The sequence below is a fragment of the Biomphalaria glabrata genome, chromosome 1, assembly GCF_947242115.1.
Source record: "Biomphalaria glabrata chromosome 1, xgBioGlab47.1, whole genome shotgun sequence".
NCBI lineage: Eukaryota > Metazoa > Mollusca > Gastropoda > Planorbidae > Biomphalaria > Biomphalaria glabrata.
Genome location: NC_074711.1, coordinates 77,129,455 through 77,144,287, shown reverse-complemented (window position 1 = coordinate 77,144,287; position 14,833 = coordinate 77,129,455). Strand labels below are relative to the sequence as shown.

General features: G+C 36.5%; 1 protein-coding gene across 1 annotated transcript in view; it reads right to left on the bottom strand.

Moving 5' to 3' along the window:
- Window positions 1-2,179: 2,179 nt before the first annotated feature.
- Window positions 2,180-14,833, bottom strand: part of LOC106052314 (uncharacterized) — a 95,813-nt gene continuing 83,159 nt past the window's right edge. Inside the window, exons 3-4 of the mRNA XM_056016000.1 lie at window positions 10,633-11,631; window positions 2,180-5,801 (exon numbers count right to left, since the gene is read on the bottom strand). Coding sequence (XP_055871975.1) covers window positions 5,568-5,801; window positions 10,633-11,619 — 1,221 coding nt within the window. The 5' untranslated portion in view covers window positions 11,620-11,631 and the 3' untranslated portion in view covers window positions 2,180-5,567. The remainder of the gene's footprint in view (window positions 5,802-10,632; window positions 11,632-14,833) is intronic.

The following is a 14,833-nucleotide window of genomic DNA, read 5'->3' as shown; positions in this document are numbered from 1 at the left end:
GAAAACTAATTGCTAAATATAGATCTGACCCCGTTTTTTTCACCTACATTTCTAAAAATAGTTTCAGTTTCAGTTCAATTCCTTTTTGTGAAAGGGACATAATCAATGTAGAACCTGAGTAACGTGTTATTTTAAGTTATGTTCCCTAGGTTAAATTCATGCTCATGGTGCCATGAGATAGCGGTAGCTGTAGTTTCGAACTCTGTATCTAAGCATCGTGTCCTCAAATTGGTATCCAACAGAAGAACATTAACTAATTAACAGAGAACTCTTTGTAATACTATTCCCATTTATAAAAAATATTTCATTATTAAATCCGAATACAACAGGGGTTCTCAACCTGTGGATTGCGACCCCTTGGGGGGTCGATTGACGATTTGCCAGGGGTCGCCTAAGACCATCGAAAATATGGATTATATTTTGCCTATTCTTCTATTCCTGTATGTGTGTGTGTGTGGGGGGGGGGGGTCGCAGCACAGTGGGGGATTATAAAAAGGGGTCGCCGAGCCTAAAAGGTTGAGAACCGCTGGAATACAAGGTTAACGTTGTACTAGTTACCTTTGATATATTCAATTTCTATTTATATAATTATAATTTTAGATAAAGCTAGACAGTAAATAATGGATTAGCCTACATCATTAATGGAGCATAAATGTTCTAGTAACTCTAGTTCTAGTTCCTTGGTCAAATAATATTAGAAATGTGGTTCGGTTCCCTAGGTTCAAATTATCAAGCAGGATTCGAGCTCGTTCCAAAGCTTTATCGTTCAGCAAGTACAGACCACAAAGCAAAAGTTGAGCTTTATGTCATCTATCCTATGGTAGTCTGTTAGTTACACAATCTAATAGTCATACTTAAATTAACATTAACAAAATACAGGCTATACATTGTATACACTCCAAAGATACCTGACAAAACACCCCCATGTTTATACTTAGACCGTGATGGCACATAATAATAATAATAATAAGGCTAGTCTTCTAGTCCGAAGATCAGTGAGGAATGCAGTATTTCCCGTGGCTGCGCAGTCCCAGCTGTGACTTACATATTTTGCCACATCCAGGGCAAGCATAACCATAATCCGCAGGCGGTCGATTTAGATTTTCTTTTCGTCGTCTGCGTTTGTCCTCGGCAGCAGATTTTCTTTTGGTCTCAAAAGCCGTGATGGCACATAAGGATGAACGAAGTGCAAGGAATAACACGACATAGAAATAGTGTTCTATTGGCTGAGTTTTGTGTCAACTTATGTGTTTCCTTGGGGGTTCCAGGTTAGGTCTTGCCTTGTTATGTTGGATGCAGGCTTGCGAAGGGTGTGACCTATGCATCCCAAGAGTCTCTGAAGCATATCTATTTCAATTAGCTGCTGTTTTGTTCCAAAGTTCCTCATTCGAGATCTTGTCTGGCCAGCGGATCATAAGAATCTTCCTCAGGCAGTTATTGATGAATACCTGGATTTTTTTCATGGTGTTGATGGTTGTTCTCCAGGTCTCTGCTCCATAAAATATTATCGGCTTAACAATGGTGTTAAAGAGATGATAATCTTGGTGATGGTGCTTATTTCCCTAGATCCCAGGTGTTCTTCAACTGATGGAAGGCTGCTCGATGCGGGTTCTGACATCTGCATCATGGTGGACTATGATACTGCTGAGATGTCTGAAGTTTTCTACCTCTTCCAGCGCCTCACCTTGGACTGCATTGGGTGTATTGTTGGATGCCTTTATCTTGAACACCTTGCTCTTCCCTCTGTTTATGGTAAGACCCATTCTAGCTGAATTGTCTGCAACAACATTTATCTTTTCCTACATCTGCTGCTGTGTGTAAGTAAGAAGGGCCAAGTCATCTGCAAAGTCAAGGTCATCTAGCTGTTTCCACAGTGTCCATTGTATACCATTCCGCTTCTGGTCTGTGGCTGTCTTCAAGACCCAATATTTGGCTAGTAGAAACAAGAAGGGAGAGAGTAAACAGCCTTGTCTCACTCCTGTTTGAACTTGAAATGCCTCTGTCAGTGGTCTCCCATCATGTACTATTCTTCAAGTCATCCCCTCATATGACTTCTATACACTACAATGTAAAATAAAATCAACAAAGTTATCTCATTGTCATAGTTTGAAAAGTTTTATTGACAGTTACAAAATAATCCGAAATAATTGAAGTCTATACATGTTATGACATCATCACATTACATTGAAATGTATTTATACATACTATATATTACACATACATCGTATGAATACATAATGTTCAAAATAAGAACATATTTCTTATATAAGTTTTTATGTTTGTATCTATAGTTTGTGCTTGCTTGTTGTTTATAATACGTACGAGAGTATTGAACAACCTTAGAAGATAATAATGTAAAGTTTTTTACTTTGAGAGAATCAATTCAGTCTGTATGGAAATTAACTCGTTCAATACAAGTTGTCTACCCTATTCTAGTTACATAGCAGCAAGACAATATTTTGAGGCTTGTAAAGAGACAAATGATAATAAGTTTAGAGTTGTAGATCTAATGCTTCTTAATGAAAACCTAATCTTTAGGTGGAATAATGCAGTAGATATTGTATGTATGTTTCTTTTCTCAATAAGTGTAATTATAAGACAAATAAAATTATCTAAACTAAACTTTGGTTTCTAAAGAAATGATTATTATGAATAGAAAAAAAGATTTTCGTCTAAATACCAGGCTATAAGTTGACGAAGAAGTGTAACTTTTTTTTGTTTCTTTTAAAATTGTGTCATAAGATTTCGTAAAATCTTGGATTAAGTTGTGATGGCTTCACAGTCCCATGGTTGATGTATGTTGGTATGTTGAAATGATTCCTGAATGAAGTATACATAAAGTAAAAGGAATGAAGTCGTTGTCAAGGAACTTATAAACAAAACCATATACTCAGGAATAATTAAATCTTATCACATCTGCCATACACTTATAGCGAGCTAACATCGTGTTCTCTATTTGTTAATTAGCTTGCCTTATTAATTGCGTTATTCTGATAGAGGAGGACTACGACATTACTTCTCTCGCTGTATTATACAAATGTAGAATGTTTGACATGTTTTGGATGTTCCTTCAGAGTTGAAGATAATCTACTTCCCTTCCGAGTCCAAACCTTCCGCAGGACGACGGGGGATGGCAACGGGCAGGGTAGTATCAAGTTTAGGTATGTAAAATTTGTGCTCCGAGATTTGCATTCAGCCGGCTAAAAAAATAATTTGAATTAATATTCTTTCAATAACAGAGGTCACCCGTGTTAAGTAAGCAGCAAAAAAAAAATGATTTTAAGTACAATACGCTTGAAAATAGCATAAAAAACAACAAGAAGAAATATTGAAACTTCAGATTCAAGTACTGATGCTCCAGCAAGTTAGCATTGAAAATGATGTGAAGATATTGCTCCTTTAGTTGGTATGAGAATCAGAATCTTGAAAAATTGAGTTAGCGAAGAAAAAAAACATTGTTCTACTAAAAGAAAGTTTTTTCCCGCTTTTTTTTTTAAATAAATGTATTTAATGTTTGTTCGTCGTCCCGTAAATCACAAAACTAATAAATGTGACCAGAGTCAGCATTCAATCAACACATCACTTGCCAACAAGGTTCAAGAAATGATTCAGTTAAGCCACCCCCAGATTTGATGTTTGATCTAGACCTACAATCCCGTGTCAGCCCTCTGTCTGAACGCTGTGAAGCACAAACACAATCAAAGTGACACATCAGCACCAAGATTCACTGTATGACATGTCTCCTTGTCTTCTGAAGTTTTTCTTGCTGACATCAAGTTTGATTAATGAAGTTTGTTGGCGCCATTCGAAAAGCAGAAGATTTGACATTGCAGCAAAATTAGATCTTGGCCCCTTCGTTCTGCGCTTTATAAAAATAAATAAATTCTTGCTGATCTAAAGAAATCTTAATTAGCAGATAACAAGAACATAAAGTTTGTTGATTAGCCTCTGCAGGTCAATGTCATGACTTGTCAACTGAAAAGGGCGTAGGATGATTGACACGAATTATCAGGCCCAGGAGTCTCTGAGGAAGGAATAACTATAGAAACAAATCGGCAGTGGATTTCTATTAGAGATATTCACATAAACTGAACAATATCAAGGACTGACAAGGACGCTAAACTGAACATAACCATTGCCAACTGAATAAAAAAAAAAGAATTGAGCTATAATTTTGACAATGTGTTTCTGTGGATCATGATATCAAATCTCCTTTAATTACCGCTAGTTACTTTCAACTTTGTTACTTTTAGATAAGCTTTAAGTCATCTAGTGAAAGTTTAATGCTCCTTTCGTATTGAAATTATACCGTAAATGTAAGAACTTAACATGTGAATACAAACCAACACTGTTTTCACTTTTTATCAATTTAAGGCATAAATACATACATACTGTATTTATAGCATTTATTTATTAGTTCCATAAATTATTTTATGGAAAATAACGTAAAGGTTCTGTGACCTGTTACTGCCACAATTACATTCTTATGAAAATAATACAAGACATAGGCTATATGAATCAAAGTTTCCCTTTCAGACTATGTAGTTCATAGGGCAGATAATGTAAAGAACACCTGTTTCTGTGGCCCACGGTTAACTAGGGTGTCATTTGTCCAGCACAATGACCAACCGGTTTTACCTTTCACCAACTTTTCATCAATGTCAGGTACCCATTAGAGCTGGTTGGACTCAGAGGCTAAAAGATCGCGAAATAAAAATCCGATTCTACTCCAGGACCTCCGGTTTGGGAGCTAAGCGCTTGACCACTCAGCCGCTGCGCCTCCATGTCTCCGTGTAACATTTGTTTAAAGTTGCTTATTCCCTCATACTTTTTGTATAGACCTTGTGGCCCACTAGCTCTCCATGGAATGAATAGCACACTCCTTACAAGGAGTAGTATGACAATAGAATGGCAACACTTGAAAAAGGATCTAGTCTTACTGCATTGATCCTCCAAGTGCCAGAGAAAGACTCACAATTAAATGTTCAGACACTTGGAATAAAGATCCCTTTAGTCTAGGACATAGAATGAACTAAAAGGTCTCATCACTAATGAAAAAAAATTGACACAACAGAACGTATCCCAACAGGCAACAAAAGCAACATGCCAGATTGTAGCCGCACATTTCGGGGTCAAATAGTTCTTACCAGTCACATGCAGAGACACTGGAATGCTGTGCCGGGCCTTCGAGTTCTTGAGTAACAGGCAGATGAGGTTCCAATTTACTAGTATCAGACACCTCCTTTAAGTCCAGTAATGCAGTGAATCATTCTTCGGTGAATAAATTCTAATGAAAAAGTTCATTTTATTCTACCTCATAAGATCCGTTGATTCCTTGGAACTCTGAATAAAGACGATGTATAGAGTGAAACGTATACTTTTTGGTGACTAGTTTTAAACTGTCTAATAGTCTTTCAAGATTAGGTATGGATCCAAGGGCGTATCATTGCACGTGCAGTACAGCAAGTCAGTCTTGTAATACTCTAGAGTCACGAAGTTAATGATCCACGATTTAACCTGCATCCCAGAAATATTTGGGTTACTTTTGGTACGATAACATCGTCTGCTTACACTTCGTCTCCCAGAGTTCTGTTTTGTGCCGCACGGATGGTGTGCAAAGATGTTTCCCTGGTCTCGCTGCCGCACCGTTTGGTCTGGGTGAAGAAACTGTTGAGGGTCAGACGTAGGAAGCGCCTGCTGGTGGCCAGGTAGATGAACACGTTGCCCACGTGGTGCGAGAGGCTGAGCTCCTTGACCACGATCTTGACGGAAATGAAGGAGAAATAATTACGCCAGTCAGGCTGAAAAAAAAAAAAGGAAATTGAGCTATTCATTATTTAAGTAGATAATAAAACATAGAAAAAAAATGAAATAGAACATACACAATTATTATAAATTGAAACGCACATTAATAGTAATAGCAGCAATAAAAAGTAAAGACTATTGACTATGATATAAGTGCAAAAATATTTAAACTACTCTACCGCTTCTGCCCCCCCCCTTTTTATGTGACAAGGTGCACTAATCTTACTGAAGCTTTTCTATAAGTCTTGCAAAAAAAATTCTTGAGAGCACTAGAGATGCTAGTCAATTGCCATCATGTTTACTTTTATTTTTACAAAGCTTATATCAATTCACTTTGTCTGTCTCTTTGTCTGTCTGGTAAGAAGTTTGTACACGTTTTTTCTCCGAAGCCAAATCTTGAATCTAGCTGAAACTTCGCACAATTATTTCTTTTACCTAACAACACCAGAATCCATTTAAAAAAAATATTACCAGTTAGTTAATTAAATATTGGTAGTTAATTATTTTGTTTAATATCTCAAACAAGGGAAAGAAATAGTACTTGAATGCAATGGAGTTATAAGCTGAATTAGTCCTCTTTATATATCTTTATTTATAACTATCCAATCTCCTCCAGTCGTAAGTACCTCACTAGCAGAGTGGTTAGCACGTCGGCCCGATGAGGCGTGAGCTACGAGTATGAATAAAGGTCATCCCCTTTTTTTTTCTTTTTGTTTGGAAAATGCTTTTAAAAACCAATTACGGTCGGGTAAATCCACCCAGATATCCCTTTCTTTCTCATCATTTTATCAACTGGTCCAGACAAGTGACAGGATCATAGCGTATTGAGAAAGCTAAAAGCATGCAATTGCGCTAAACAAAAACAACTGGTATTAATATTTTTAATCGCACAGATTTATTGCTGTTGGTCTATATCTGTTATAAATATAATTACATGACTTATCCAAACTAATTGATACAATTACACTTCGTATAAGATTTTTGTTTTGGTAAAAAAGTATAATTAAAAATGTTTTTCTTGTTTCTCTAGTGGGAATGATACATCAAGTTCCTATTGCTGTTGTTCTTTCCTGTACACACACTTTAGCTTGTACAGCTTTAGAACTCAGTTCCTAATTATATGGAAGCTTGAAGGTTTGGAGTTTTGTTGAGCAATGGTGTTTTTTTTAATATGATATAGGTGGCATCTTAGAGAGAGGGTGTGGAAGAAGAGAATGGAAGTAGAGAGATGGAAAAAGACAGATGGAAAAAGACAGAGGGGAAAAGACAGAGTGAAGAAGACAGAGTGAAGAAGACAGAGTGAAGAAGACAGGTGGAAGAAAAGAGATGGAAGAAGAAATAGAAGAAAAGAGATGGAAGAAGAGATATAAGAAAAGAGACGGTAGAAGAGAGGATGGAAGAAGAGAGGATTGAAGAAGAAAGATAGAAGAAAAGAGATGGAAGAAAAGAGGTGGGTGAAGAGATAGCAGAAAAGAGATGGAAGAAAAGATATGGAAGAAGAGAGAAATGGAAGAAGAGAAATAGAAGAAAAGAGATGGAAGAAGAGAGATAGAAGAAAAGAGATGGTAGAAGAGATAGAAGAAAAGAGATGGAAGAAGAGATAGAAGAAAAGAGATGGAAGAAGAGATGAAAGAAAAGAGATGGAAGAAGAGAGGATGGAAGAAAAGAGATGGACGAAGATAGAAGAAAAGAGATGGAAGAAGAGATGAAAGAAAAGAGATGGAAGAATAGATGAAAGCAAAAAAGATGGAAGAAGAGAGATGGACGAAGATAGAAGAAAAGAGATGGAAGAAGAGATGAAAGAAAAGAGATGGAAGAAGAGACAGAAGAAAAGAGATGGACGAAGAGAGAAGAAAAGAGATGGAAGGAGAGATGAAAGAAAAGAGATGGAAGAAAAGAGATGGAAGAAAAGAGATGGGTGAAGAGATAGCAGAAAAGAGATGGAAGAAGAGAGATAGAAGAAAAGAGATGGAAGAAGAGATAGAAGAAAAGAGAGGGAAAGAGAGCTGAAAGAAAAGAGATGGAAGAAGAGACAGAAGAAAAGAGAGGGAAAGAGAGCTGAAAGAAAAGAGATGGAAGAAGAGATAGAAGAAAAGAGAGGGAAAGAGAGCTGAAAGAAAAGAGATGGAAGAAGAAAGGATGGAAGAAAAGAGATGGACGAAGATAGAAGAAAAGAGATGGAAGAAGAGATGAAAGAAAAGAGATGGAAGAATAGATGAAAGCAAAAAAGATGGAAGAAGAGAGATGGACGAAGATAGAAGAAAAGAGATGGAAGAAGAGATGAAAGAAAAGAGATGGAAGAAGAGACAGAAGAAAAGAGATGGACGAAGAGAGAAGAAAAGAGATGGAAGGAGAGATGAAAGAAAAGAGATGGAAGAAAAGAGATGGAAGAAAAGAGATGGGTGAAGAGATAGCAGAAAAGAGATGGAAGAAGAGAGATAGAAGAAAAGAGATGGAAGAAGAGATAGAAGAAAAGAGAGGGAAAGAGAGCTGAAAGAAAAGAGATGGAAGAAGAGACAGAAGAAAAGAGAGGGAAAGAGAGCTGAAAGAAAAGAGATGGAAGAAGAGATAGAAGAAAAGAGAGGGAAAGAGAGCTGAAAGAAAAGAGATGGAAGAAGAGACAGAAGAAAAGAGATGGAGGAAGAGAGAAGAAAAGAGATGGAAGGAGAGAGGTTGGAAGAAGACAGATAGATAAAAAAGATGGAAGAAGAGAGATAGAAGAAAAGAGATGGAAGAAGAGATAGAAGAAAAGAGATGTAAGAAGAGACAGAAGAAGAGACAGAAGAAAAGAGATGGACGAAGAGAGAAGAAAAGAGATGGAAGAAGAGATGGAAGAAAAGAGATGGAAGAAGAGAGTTGGAAGAAAAGAGATGGAAGAAGAGAGTTGGAAGAAAAGAGATGGAAGAAGAGATGGGAAAAGAGAGAAGGAAGAAAGGAGAATGAAGAAGAGTTGTTTTCATCCCATCTATTTAGGGGCTGGCGTGATTGTAAGCTTGCAGACAGTATGTGGAAACAGAAAAAGAGTACTATGCATGACAAAATGTTCGAGTTGTCCTCATCAACTGTTTTCATTGATTTTCATGTAGTTTTAAACTAAGTTGGCGGAAGGGAAGTAATACATTAAAATGTTTTTCAATTTTTTTTAATTATTTTTTTTCAAGATAAGATTTTTCCTTTTTTTTTTCGCATCACTGGATATTAAGCCAAGGTTGTTAAATACTGTGTTTGACTATTGAAAATAAAAAAAAACTAAAATTAAATAATTGAGAGCATTATTGTATTCATTACTTTTTAAACTGCTTTCAACCACAATCGACAGGCATTTACTGTAATACTGCAATAAACTCTAGATATCATACACAAATACTATCACTAAAACATCTTCTTTTCTGAAAATACAAAGTACCAAAGACAAACATAATACTACAGTATAATATGTCCAAAAATGTACTTCCATACAGACATGTCGTGGTGGATAGTTAGATCGTAGATAGAGCTAAAACTGTTTCCCTAAACTCTGACTTCTTTCTTGATATTTTAAAGCTAGCATTCATTTGAAGAATCAATTTTTTTTAAAGACTTTTTACGACATCTAGAAGTGAAAGAATCTTAATGTGATTACGACTTCAATTTCATTTAGATCTGGTTCTTTCCATTGATCAGTATGAAATGACCAGCCAACCCCGCCCGCCCCCATTTTCCCAGAATGAAATGAATAAAATAGAATCGCTACATGGAAAATAAGAAGCTTAATCTTAAATCAGATCAAGGATTTTTCAGAAACCATACAAATTTAATAGGATTTTTTTTAAAAAGGTACAAGATAGTTTGTGTGGAAAACACAAACTCAGAATCGGCCCCCCGGAGTGGTCCACACTAGCAGGTAAACAGGCCATAAGTTTATCACGAATATCAGAAGCTAGAAACTACAAATTATTCATGACAAAACCTTAACTCGGTCTATTTAAATAGACGAGATGTGTGCGTGTCGAGAGGGTTGCCTATAGTCTTGTGTTGTCAAGCCAACTGACGACATGATACCACAGGGTACGGAGATATATTATATATATATATATATATATATATATATATATATATATATATATATATATATATATATATATATATATATATAATGTTATTATTATTATTATTACATTGTTAATATTGACTTGTATTCAATGAGCTAATTGTTATAACGATATGCTTCAGTGTGAGCCTGGCCTAATGAATCTTTATTGATGTTTGTCAAAGGGCAATAACTCAATCAAGGCCTCACGGAAGAAGTTTTGGTGAAGGGGCATTGTTTATGTACTGTATGATACCACTTGTATTAAATCATATAAAACAATACTAATGAAATCTTGTTTTAAAATCTATTTGATTTATATATATATATACTAATTTGCTTTTTCCCCTTTTGAAACATTGAAACACAATAAAACATACTTATATAATAGAAAAGTTAACTTAGTCACTCCAACAATAATACTGCTAGCTTTAGCTATATAAATACACGATGTCGACACACAGTTACAGCGTATATATATATGCAAGAACAGCCTCATCCCTCTCTGGGATCGCTAAAAGTACACTTGTGTACTAAAATGAATTCTTGTGTATTGAAAAGGGAATAATGTACAATATGAAGGATTATGTACTGTAGTACTATAACACTTAAATTACTTTGCACGGATGCAAGTAAATGTTTAGTTCTATCTGATTGGGAACATCGCAAAACAAGAAAATTTGGTGTATTTTATTGCTAAGGTTAGAATTCATGGATATATTCAATCAAAATAACGAAATGATTATCACCATACTTACATCTCCGGCCATTTCCTCTATAAGACAAGGCATAGGTCCGAATGGGATGTTGGCCTGCATGGCGTAGAGGACAGTGTTGGGCAACATAGTGAATATCAGATAAAAGGAAACCCAGAGAAGCGTGACCGTGGTGCCTTTGTAGTTGGCGTTGTAGCCGCCGTTGGTGTTTCCGCTAAACCGCTTGACGCAGCGGTGGTCATTGTCCACCACCAACGCGGACATGCTGCTGTCCTGAGACTGCCGGCTCTCGTACGCGAGGTGCTTCGGCTTACCGATCCTCAACTGCCCGACCGTTCTGACCTTGTAAAGGACGGCCACGTTGAGCAGGAGGACGATCAAAGGGATGACCCCGAAGATAGCCAGCTCCGTGCACCAGGTGTAGATGGAGAAGAATGAATCCGGCTGGAACTCGTCCATGCGCACCACGCACTCTCCCACCAAAGAAATGTCCCAGAAGTATCCATGAGGAAAGCTGAGCAGCAGTGATGTCAGAAAAAGGAAGAAGATCGTTCTTGGAGTTCTCGTCTTGCCGAACTTCTCGGCCTTGAACGGGTGGCACACGGAGAGAAACCTCTCCACAGTGAAGGCGAGGACTAGGAATACACACAAATACTGAACCGCCATGTTTGACATGGAAAAAATCTGGCACCATATGTACACATCCAGCGTCCCTAGCAACCAAGGGTTTTCCAGCTCGTATATCAAGTGAAGGATAAGGAAGGTTAGGTCAGCCACAGCCAAGCAGGTCAGGTAGTAGGCCGCCGTGTTGCAGGTGCGCATGCGTGGGTTGGCCCACACCAGAGCCGAGATGACGTTGCCGAAGACGCCAATGATAATCCAGACGGGCGTGACGCACTTGTTGACCATCATGGCCATGGGGACGTTGTGGTTCCAGGTGCTCACTATGAACTTGTACTTGAGAAAGTCGTTCTGCAGCTCTGTGCTGTTGTTTATCAGTTCCATGTACGTTGTGTTATTGCAAGCCATTGTTCACGTGACCTTAGAGAAAATAAAAAGAAATGCTTATGTAGATACTTGCTGGATATGACCCGCGGCCTGCGGGCCTTAGTTTGGGTATTACTGATGTAGTGTAATGAAATAAACCTGTCTAGCATGGATAATGTTCCCTTCACATTTTTTAAATTTTACTATGAAAATAAAACACGAACAACTTTTAATGAAACAATAGATCTAATTAAACATTTGCGCACCTTCTTATTGTAGACTCTATTAGCTTTGTCACCAAAGTAAAAACTAAATACACGGCTCTACGCAATTAAAGTGTCAACAATTTACAGAGCACTTTAAACTCAAGAATTAATTGAAGAATGATTAATAAAATATTGCATAGAAGTATGTTTCTTTCAAGAAGTTTAATATTCCAAAAAAAATAAAATTGAAATAAAAAAAAATGTACGTTTAAACACAAGTTTGTTTTTGGTTTTAGAATGTGCCAATGGACCTCATTCACCAATCGTAAACAAACAAAATTTAGCCACGTGATTCTCTATCTCTTCTATACAAATTACGTAATACACAATGACAGTTTTTTTTTCGTTGTTTTATCAATATTATCACGTGGCTTCACCTTTATGAACGAACCAGAATAGTTATTAAATTATCCTCATTCGCATAAGGACAAGTACTTAAAATTCAGAGGCGTAGATTGGGGGGAGGGGGAGGCAAGGGGGCAAGATTCCCCGGGCGCCAAGGTAAGGGCGTCGCCACTTCATAGAGGCGCCCAAAAAATATTTTACATGTTTTAGTTAGGTAATACATTTTAAGATCATTTGTATTATATTATTATTAAATACTTTTATTTATAAGTCTACATTTCTATGTGATTTTCATGGAAACTGGGGGGGGGGGGGGGCGCCAGTAAAATACATTGTCCAGGGGGCTCACGTTTTGCTCACTACGCCTCTGTTAAAAATAATCCAACTTAGATTTTTAAGAATCAACTCTATCTTACATTTTATGAGATATTAAAAGAGGAAGATCGATTTGAGTTAATCTAGAGAGCTGTCAAGGACTCGTGACCTTATTGACTTCGAAACATTTCAATAGCCTAGTTCAACTCAATTCAGGACAGCCCAATCAGGCTTCTAAATTGTTCCCTAACTCGTTCGTCTGAGTCAATTGAAAGTTTGCAGACGATGATATTTTGGGGGTAAAGCCTTTCGTGACATAACGTCTTAACATTTCTTAAGGCAGCAAACGACCTCTTGATGTGTCTGGGCATCTCTAAAATGTTTCTTTCCAAGAAAAAAAAATATGCTCATGCCTTCTATCATAAAAAAAAATATTCTGCTATTTAATTAATTTTTTTTTTCTAAATGGTTTGTTGAAGACTTCAAGAGACAATTCAATGTCATTAGTTTTAGACTTAAAAGACTATACATTTCAACTATTTTCAAGGTTCAGACATGCGCAGATGAGGAAAACGTAAAATTATCTGAATGCAATCTATTCTGAAGACATGCTGGCATTATCAATCACCTGGGATCTCAACTGCTGCAATCTATGAAACAATTGGAGAGAAAACGACAAATCAATAAAAAAAAATTGTTTCTTTCCCTCCTCAATTTTTAAAAACATCAATAAAAGGAATAAAGAAAAACGTCAAGTTAAAATATAATATAATGTTTAAATAAGACGATTTTGATTTATGCTTCGTTAAGTCGTGTCTCCTAAGTTTGAAAACATCAAATAGATTTACAATTCAGTCGAGCTGACATAGAAATGTTATTGCTCTTTTATTTTTTAACTTGTTTTTTTTTCTGTCTCATAACAATGTGGGTCATTAATGCTGTCGATGTTGTTGACGCTTACACAACTTTAAACCATTTGTAACGGTCTCTTGCTGTTCTTAGCAAGTCTGTAAAAAGAGGACCGTCATATCTGTATGTCTGTCATTGAGTCTCTCTTTGTCTATCTCGTTTTTTTTTTCTGGCTTGGTTTTCTGAAGTCCTGGTTTGAAAATAATGTTTTATTGATGACGAGTAAATATTATCTAAACTTTTTAGATCCAACACTATTCAGCAAGTCATCTTAAGGAAAGACTGATAACACTTTGGCATTTGTTTTCATTTCTTGTTGTCTGGTTTTGAAATATTTACAGTTTTACACTTTATTTCTGAAGCCCGACCTGTTGTAAATGTCTCAATGCTTCTCTGCTTAGATGATAATGTAACATTCTGATGAGTTATACCATAGCGAGTTAAATCTCAACCTGCAATAAGTTTGTGTGTTCCACCTGCAGTAAGTTTGTGTGTTCCACCTGGAGTAAGTTTGTGTGTTCCACCTGGAGTAAGTTTGTGTGTTCCACCTACAGTAAGTTTGTGTGTTCCTCCTGCAGTAAGTTTGTGTGTTCCACCTGCAGTAAGTTTGTTTGTTCCACCTGCAGTAAGTTTGTGTGTTCCACCTGGAGTAAGTTTGTGTGTTCCATCTCCTAAATATTTAACAATTTAAAATTCCAAATTAGTTTATGACATCAAAAAATAGTTTTGTGTTTTCAATCGAACTTCAAACAAGTCCTCCGTATTTTCTTGTAGATGGACATATTTAATATAAGTTGCTTTGCTGGAAGAAAACACAATTTTGAAAACGCTAATAAAAAAGTAGTTCTATATAATAAATATTAATTGTTTCGCCTTTATTTCTGTCATTATACGCCAATACAGCAGCCTTATACCCGACGATCAATATTGAACTCTAGCTGCAGCAGTGTGGGAAGAGACGAAACTTTTAAAAGTCTTCCACCTCCTGCATTTACCCTCCTCGTCCAAAGGGAATCTTTCGCCATTTCTGTTATTTTACACTTCAATCTTTAATTCGTTCATTTCGACTCACTGTTTAGTTCAGAATTGAAGGATCGCTTTTGTATTTGAAAGTTTTCATTCATAACAATTGAATAGCAAACATTAAATGGTGTTGTTGGGTTTCCAGGTTTGTATTTAGATGAAGAGTTGCAGAACAAAACATAGAAAGTTAAAGGAAATTCGAAGACAAAACAGATACTCTTTTAATAACGATATTGTAAGTTTATTTCCTTAAGATTGGAACTGTTTAAAACAGCACAAGATAGATAGATAGATAGATAGATAGATAGATAGATAGATAGATAGATAGATAGATAGATAGATAGATAGATAGATAGATAGATAGATAGATACCCTAAGATGGGAACTGTTTAAAACAG